Below are 9053 nucleotides of genomic sequence, written 5' to 3'. Positions count from 1 at the left end.
GATGCAAAGCGGAGATATTAAGGAATTCAGCTGAAGGAGTTCAACACCTACCGAGTAATTCCTTTGAAAAAGACTGACGCAAAGGCTCAAACCAAACAGCCCATCGTTGATTATTTTTCCTGCTGTTCCTAAACGTCCTGGACATTTACTTCACCTCCTTTCCCCAAGCTAAAGGCAGTGGTATTGTGCTTGGCCTCTCTAGGAACTGTATATTCTAACAACGGTTTTGTCAACAAAATTTTAGAAGCGACGCCATACTGGGAGAAAAGGAGTTTGAAATTTTGCATAGCAATATGTCCACCAACTAACTGATAATTGCTAATTTCTGATAACTGCACAAAAGGCATCTGAAACTTCACCCAGTCTGGGCTTGGTTTGTATAGTATTTTTAATTTAATAAACCCACCCCAAAAAAAAACAAACCCAAAAAGCTTACTTTCAGGGCAACTGCCATTTTTACTTAAGGAAATTTTCTGAAAGCTTGGAAATGCTGACAAGCCTCAACCAAAACAACTTAAACGCACCATAATTGTTACATACATAACAAGGTTATACTAAACATTTTTCTTGTTGTGCAGAAACCTACTTAATTGCAGGATGGAAATGTTTTATTTATAAACATAAAAGTAACAGCATTTGCCAAGAAAACTCATCCCAAATAGAGCTTATGAAGAAAACTTACAAAATATCTGTAACACTTTTACCATATTTGTATTTCAGACAAGACCTTTTCAAATAAAATTGTGAACTAAAAGCATAACTATTTGTGTCATTGTTTTATAGTGCCTTGGTACCACAAAGACTTGTGAGAACTGGTTTTGTCCCTAAAAGGATTATAAAGCTGCTGAATCATCAGAAAATATGTACACGTTACTTGTCAAATTATGTGCATTATGTCAGAAAGTTTAAGCCATATTTAAGAACCACTGCAAAGTGGCCTAGAATAATGCAAATATTAAATTTTTCACTTGGATGATTTTCAAATCAGTTCTGTCTCATGGTACGACTACTTTCAGAACCCGCATCACCATCTGCGAAATGCCTCGCTACTTAAGACAAAGCACCTTTCTGGCAATGACAGTACCTTGGACAAATTTACCCCTCCTACATTGACAGGAAGCTATTTGAAAAGTTAAGCTCCAATTAAGTATCACTTGGGATCCGTTCTGATCCTAAATTTTATCATACTTCTCCTTTTCAATGCATTTTATAAGCATTGAGAGGAGAATATGGAGGTATCTGGATTTAGAGAGAACAAAGCCATGAATGAATACAGCCACAGGAGGGAAGTTTGCTGGTCCTATAAGCTGTGAAAATCCAGTGTGATGGTCGGATGTCCTTTACGTTGACCACAGAGGGTTTGGTCTCCACTGAGACTCATTCCCCAGAGAAGTGCAGAGGTAGAAGGAACATCCTTTTGGCGTATAATGGGCTCTGGCCTTCCACTGAGCAACGCTGAAGCAACACACACCATTCACCATCCACACGTCGCCAGCAACCACATCGAGAGACAAAGGCAGAAGTTGAGATGGTCCAAGGAACCTCCCACTTTGTCCTGCTCTAACTTTGCCCTCCACTTTAATCCCATTTTGCAACACCACACAGGCAACAATCACAGCATTGTACCCTGTTCTTGTTCCGTAGTGTGGGCACTCAATTCAGTTTTTTGCAGTCCCAACGGTAAAGATGTATCAGTGTACACCGAACGTGATGCATTAAGGTTTGTTGTCTTTTGGTTTTCTTTACCGAAAAAGCAGCATTGGTCACCTGTGACAACACACTGACCAACCCGCTCTCCTGAGGTAAAAGCTTTTGATAATTTGTGTTTCATGAGTGTCTTCTACACCATTTCCTACGTTGTATCATACCTATCTTGGTTCTACTTGCTACAGCACATATTGGAAATTTCCTTAAAGTTTTGAGCCATAAAATATTTGAACTTTCTTTTAGAATTTAGTTTGTTTTAGGGACTTGCCTCTACCTATAAAAAAAAACAACCCACGAACTGAATTTTCTGTTATTCCTTCCCTTGTTTCACTTCTGTCCCTCCTAACTCCCGCCCTGTGCTCTCCCTTTGAGTAAATACACTGCAATCTGATTGGCAAAGAACATTTTTTTGCATATTCGTGTCCAACAGAAAGGAAAAATCAACAACAAAGTTCATTACCAACTTCACATTTCCGATGTCTGATACACTAATTATTAGTTGTCCCCAGCTAAAATAGAAAGCACACACGGAACAAACGCAACGGGCCATAATGCACATTCTTATGCAGATCCTGAGCGATAACCCCCACTCTCTGATACAGCACAGGGAAGTTCTGTTGGAGGTAAACAACCTATTACATGGCTATTTAGGGGGACAAAACAGACCTTCAAGGTGAAAAATAAATTTTCCAGATTTTCTTCTGCAACTTCAGACTTGGGATGGGTCGGTGGGGGTGTGCCTGTGTGTGCGCAACCAATGCTCGCTCATAAATCCCGGGAGAAAGGCTTCCAAGGAAATGAACTGCCACCCTCTCTTTCCTTCCTCCCTCCCCCTCCTCCCCATCTCGGTAACCTTAACCTTAGAGAATGGGGTAATTTATTTTTTTATTTTATTTTATAACTCACTGGGAGTAATATTTGGGATTGAATCCAAGTTGCCTTTGTTTATTCAATACTCCGACACGCAGGAAACAACTCCTCAGCTGATGAAAGTTTAAGAGTATTTCTCGTGTTCTGAAGCTGACGGCTAACTTCCCGAACAGCCCGCTACCCTACTGGGCTGTTTTCTACACCAAAAATTGGAATTACAGTGATTTTCTCATTAATATTCCTGAGTTTTTAAAGCTATTACTACAGCTTTCATTTTTCTACTTATTTTTATGAACACCAGTTCATAGTTTCTTGATTCAAGACCACATTGAATGGAATCCTCACACTTCTGAAGGGAAATACTCTGTCACTGGGTTTAATACACAAAGATTGCAGCAAGGTATATAAACCCACAGTGTATACTATACATTTATAAAACCTGCAAAATTCCAAAATTAGTTGTTTACCGGTTACTTCCAGTTTGTCACCAGTGACTTCGGCTTTCAGGTAAATCCTTCCTCTTTTCTCTGTGTGATCCATGCCGCAGAGGCTCGGGACATTTATTACGCATTGCTTATGAACGTTCATATCGCAGGCTGCGGATATAAAAATGGTTCAGACAGCTCTGAGGAGCTAATAATACGATTACACTGCAAACACTGAGCAAAGAGAGAGTTAAGATTACAACGCTTAACGGTTGGCAAGACTTTCCGATTACAGCTGCGTGTTTTTCAACTGAATGATATGGCTGGTCTCCATCTTACAGTACATTTTGTAGACAGTGAATTAAACAGAGAATAAAATAATCGACGTCAGAAACCTGAAGATACCACTAATGAAGAGCGAGGAAAAAAAAAAAAGTGAAAATGGAATAAAGACTTGCTGGGAATATGACCGAGAAAACAGAGCGTTCGTGCCAGTATTAGCAACGAAGGGAGTTAGGTTTAAATGGATTATTAGATTTTCTAGCAGGAGACTTCCAGGACAAATGAAATGCAAAGAAAATATTGGCCCTTGGCTATCAACCAAACTGCCATTTCAGCTTTCAACGGTGCGTCTACCTGAGCAGTCCCAGACCAGTCCTCCTCAAGGCTGCCATGGCAAAGGCTCTTCGGCCGCATCGAACTCAATACATCATGTTCTCAGCAACAGAGGTGATTTTCATTAGTATATTATTACAGCACTGAAATATCCACTTGAAATGTAGCAGTACTATAAATAGCTGACATTTGAAATGGTATTTTCCACGGAAAAGAACTAAGAAGCTGTTACCCAGTGTTTCCACTTACTTTCTAAAATACCCTTTTGGTAACGTAAGAAAAACTTCACTTACTGTCACATTTCATCCCCTGGTGCAGCAGCCCGTAAAGCAGTGACCCACAATGGTCGCAGAAGGTGGGGCTGCCATACGTGTGGATCTTAAATTTGTGCTTGCTTCTGGGATCCTGAAGGAAAAAACAGAAAGAGGTTCTCAAGTCATAAAAAAATAAGATTGACGCACCTTTAATACATTACTTCCAAATACTACCCCAAACTTTCCAGCTCTCCGACTTATGCTACAGAAAAATGTATTCCAGCATGCAGCTTATTCACAGCCCTTATAGTGGCACCTACATCAGCGCAGGTACGCTGGCCTCGGTTCCTCATTTTCCTTTGCTTTGCTGTCGTAAGAAAGAGTCTATCAGCTCAGAGGACGCAGGCTTGTTCCTCTGATTCATCTCCACTAAGATTTCCATGTACTGCCTGTACATGCACATAAAGTATAAGGACGGCGTTCAGCCTGTGGAGTGTCTGTCTACAGTGCGTTATCAACCCCACTCCGAAATGATGACACGAAATACAGCAGGAGAGGAGGGAAGGAACTGTTAAGGGGCTAATCTGAAATACACTCAAATAACTGTAAAATCAGGATCTTCAAGACGGGGATCATCTTGAAATGCTGCAAATTTATGACCTGTATTATTGAAAATGAAAGTGAACAAAGTCTAATTTGGCACGTAGTAAATATTTAACAGAGACTGCTATTCCCATCGGATTTTCGAACAGAGAAACTTATAGCGAGGATGTTTTAAGGCCACCAGCAACTTGGAAATGGTTTCTAATTTAGGACCAGTGAAAGGCAATACACCCAAATCACTTAAATGTATGACACGTCCAAATACATTTGCCTTTTCTCTAGGGGTAGAGAACCCTTTTGGAAAACCAAGAACGTTCATATAAAAGGAAGAAATGACCTCTTCAATACGTTCCCCCGTGTCAGGCTCATGCCACATACGCGCACCCGCAGAACTCGACGTGCCGCAGCCCGCTGGAGATGGGCATTGCCACAACAAATAGGCTTCTGTGCACATCGCCTACATTTGCTATCATTTAGCAACCCTTCCAGCCCCAACCGTATTTGAGTCAAAATGATCGCTGCACAATCTTCATCAGAAGTTGGGAAGAGCACTAATTCTTCTACTTTAAAAAACATACAGTGGGGTTTGGAATGGTTTCTTGCTGACATTCTTTACAGAAGGACCATGGAAATGATGAAATGCCAGGGCTTTCACCCATTAAAACAACCTCAGCAAAAAGACAACTGCAAAATGAGGCATCAAAACGTTTTTCTTCTGTTTATGTTTTATATTAATATACCTTTCTATTAGATAAGAATTATTAAATTGTCTTAAACAGCAAACTAACTTTTCAACTTGCATTTGCCAATAAAAGCTTTCAAAAAAATGAAAAGCAAAGCACAGCATGTTATACAAAATGGAAAACCTGTGAAGTCTTTCTTCAAAAATGAAAGATTCCTCATGCACAAGTGCTTTCTCAAGAAATTTGGGAACTTCTAACAGTAATTACCATAAAACTCTTGCCTTCAAAATTTAATATTTTGCAATACTACACTTTGCAAAGGTTGGGTTTTTTTTGCTTTGGTAAGCACCTTTTGGGTGAATTTTTTTGCTACTGATTCTAAGTTTTATGATGAACCTATAACCACTGGTTTTAACTGCACAGATAGAGATTATACAGTATCCAGGATAACAAGTAAAGATTTTACATGAAGAATTCAAATTGAGACTATTTCAATAGTTGTGTTTGTTACACAGCCTGAGATGGGAAACGCGAACTGCTAACAACCATCTCCATTTTGTAAACAGTTAACCTAAATGGAATGACATCCAATGCTCCAGAGAACATCTGTTTCGTTATTTATTAAAGATATAGCCAATGGGTCTTGTGGTGCAGGGTCATGGGAACATTGCTTTACTAAAGGGTTATCTGATGGATCGACTCTGACTATATGCCTTCCAAACAATTTAAAACACATTTTCAAAGCCAATTCTTCCTTAAATTGTTTTATTTACAAGACGTAAGGGGATTTGCTGCCTTATAAATATATACACTTAAATGTTACTTTGGTAAGCACATCTGTTGCTGAGAAGGACAAAACCCACAGCTTCTGAGAACTGACACTGAATAAACAGATTTTTTAAAGTTGTGTTTAACATCTGACATAAGTGGTATTTATGAGTATAAAGTAATGATATAGAGGGGAAAGAACTATGGTAAATTATTATAGTGAATGTTTACTAAATACATCGAACCTGTATATTATGCTGAAATTATGTAACAATCAGTACCCAATAATTCCATTCCAATCAATGGAATATACATGGTAATTAAGTTAAGCAGGGGTGTGCGTGCGGCTTAAAAATGTTGTGACATGTGAGGACAACTATACTGCACTCACTACAAAGCAGCACGACGCGAGCAAAGGCTCCTGCCCCTGACTGCACGCAACGGCGAAATCCCAGCAAAAGCATTCTTATAAAATAATGAAATAAACTAATAATATTAATATAGTATATATATTATAAATATATATACTATATTAATATATTAATAATGAAATAAAATAAATAAACCTGTCATGTGAATAAATAAATCAAGTTGGATCAAACCTTAAAGTTGGCCCTGTATGACTCAATGTATAGAATCTGAATCATCGTTTACTTTCTATAATAAATGTTTAGCTCTCTACCATTGTGTGAAAATGCCTACTGTAGGATGTTTAAAATATGAATTAGTTTTTTTTAAAGAGCAGCGAGTATGTCCTGACTATTACTAGTTATTATTCTATATGCACACATGAAGTCACTTACTCTAGGCAGCGCATAAAAAAAGAGGACAAAGGAAAACAGTACCAAAGCCACTCCTGAAATGGAAACGTTGCATGTAGGAAATCTCTCCTTTAAAATCCCTTTAATAGAACTAAACAGAGGAACCTAAACAATACTTAAAAGCTAAAAATTAAGAGAGTGCACTCTTGATCAGTATTTAATCCTTTTTTTCTGTTTCAATCTTATGCATTTTTTTTATTTTTGGTGAATTGAAGTATACAAAACTTTGTTAATTTGCCAGCAAGTCTGGGAACACATAGAGAAAGCCAAGAGCTCTCCAGACACCCCTCACGGGTGATAAAACCTTTCCATCTTATTCCCTGTATTGACATGGGGTCCCCATGCACTTAGAACAACCCTTGAATCTATAGCTTACACTTTAATTATAAGTTAACTATATTAGTAATAATTACTACATTGCCGTCACTAATTACTTATATTATTTACAGCAATTAACTTATTAGTTGTTAATCCTTCCCAATGTTAAATATGCACTGAGTGACTGACATGCATTATTGAGGAAAGAGCATCGCCTTTAGTATTTTTCAGCCAGAGGTAAACTACCGAGTTACAGGTAAGCTCCTGTAAGTTTTCTTCAAATATCCCCTTTTAATCAATGTAAACTTTCAATAATTCCCAAAGCATCGCTGGCAGTCATATTTCACAGTAAACACAGGGAGCCAAGCCAGGATATGACAGATGAACTGCCAAATAATGGCTGCTATTTGCAAGAGAATTGAACTTTGCACTAAACTTGGCATAGATTAATTGTGAAACTCCAAAGGGAAAACCCACTTCTGTTTCCAAAATCCATCAAAATTATGAAGGTGAAAAGTGGCAATGGGAAAGCAATGGGAAAGCACTTGTTATGCAGTGATGAATTATATGCTCTATTAAAATTCATGTTATTTTCACGCTAAAAAGTGAATTTTCTGCTATTATTAAGTCAATCCCCCATTTTTATAAGTACAACTGAATACAATATAATATAATTAAATGGGAAAGGAAACTCTGGGCAATCGATATCACAGACACTTAAATATTTGTCTTTGAAAAACCTTTAAATTGGCAGAAATCTAGCCAGCGCTCTGCAATTCCACTGCAGTTTCTGAGCCTGTCATGACATATCTGGGTGCAGCGTCCCTATAACGATGAATAGCAACAGGGTATCTACACCCCATACAGCCCCCCAAAAATCCAAATATCGTTCATCAGTCTCAAAGCTGAGCCAGGCTTATACAGAGGGAGGCAGCCACCGAATCGCGCGGACCGGGAGAGCTGTGCTGTATGGAGACTTGTGCTATGGGGACCTACTGAAAGAAAACCAAAAATGGAGCAGAAACCTTAAAAAAAAGGAATAACGGAGTTTGCAAAGTGACTTGCCCAGCCAGCCATCTCTGGCCCTGCTAAAGGGGGTTGGGATTTGCTTGGAAGACGGGCCGGAATCTGGCCACGCTCCAGCAGAGGGAAGCAGAAGAACACGGAGGCATCTCACCAAACCCACGCGCTTTTCCATCTACGCACGGCCACTGAACTGCATTTTGCCCCCCTGCAGCAGTATCGCCACCATTCCTGCCTTTTTTCTCTTTGTTTAGCACGAACGAATCCATTTCCCTCACTGAACAGCAATGGGAAGCACCCCCCGGCGAGAAATCATTCCATAATTTTTCTGGCTGGAAGACGGGGGTGTGCAATAATTGAAAGCGCATGGTTAACCAGCAGCACATGTCAAACTGTGCCTTAACGCATTACAAAACAGCTTATGAGCATTATATTGCCGAATTCTTTCTAAAAGCTGATTTGATTGGAATTTTATTCCCCTTGATAGCAACATTGAACCGACTACAATTTGGCAGGCATTAAATCATCACTTTGCTTTTAAGTATAAAATATACAAAACCCACCCCATGTGAGGTTGCATCAGCGGAGATTTTATATACAAAGCAGCATCATATTATTGCTTATTAAAGTCCTTTCATAGTATGTGACTTGATAGTATCAATAACTGTGTCACCAGAACCACGTATCTGATACCTAAACCTCTGAAACTGTACCCAAATCACCTTTAACTCGGCATCCTGCAGGTGACACTAGAACTCGTGCGGTTTTTGGAAGGAATTTAAATCCAATGCTGCAAGCAGACCTGTCAGTGCCGGAGCCTGTACTCGTCATCGAGGTGGAGGCGAAAATGACTGTTTTCGGTCATTAATACCAACACACACACATTAACAAGGCGTTAAGAAGGATACAAGATTAATTTTTTTTATAACTGCCTATGGCTGGTGAAAGGTTTTTTTTCCATATCTG

The 9053-nt window shown here is 39.1% G+C and overlaps 1 protein-coding gene across 1 annotated transcript in view; it reads right to left on the bottom strand.

Moving 5' to 3' along the window:
- The window catches only part of PRKCA (protein kinase C, alpha), a 133173-nt gene that overhangs the window by 49907 nt on the left and 74213 nt on the right, over positions 1-9053 (bottom strand). Inside the window, exons 3-4 of the mRNA XM_009894802.1 lie at positions 3911-4022; positions 3045-3173 (exon numbers count right to left, since the gene is read on the bottom strand). Of these exons, the coding sequence (XP_009893104.1) occupies positions 3045-3173; positions 3911-4022 (241 nt within the window). The remainder of the gene's footprint in view (positions 1-3044; positions 3174-3910; positions 4023-9053) is intronic.

The sequence above is a fragment of the Charadrius vociferus genome, unplaced genomic scaffold, assembly GCF_000708025.1.
Source record: "Charadrius vociferus isolate BGI_N301 unplaced genomic scaffold, ASM70802v2 scaffold321, whole genome shotgun sequence".
Classification (NCBI taxonomy): Eukaryota; Metazoa; Chordata; class Aves; order Charadriiformes; family Charadriidae; genus Charadrius; species Charadrius vociferus.
The sequence above is the reverse complement of the archived record's forward strand: the minus strand, read 5'-3'. Positions and strand labels throughout refer to the sequence as shown.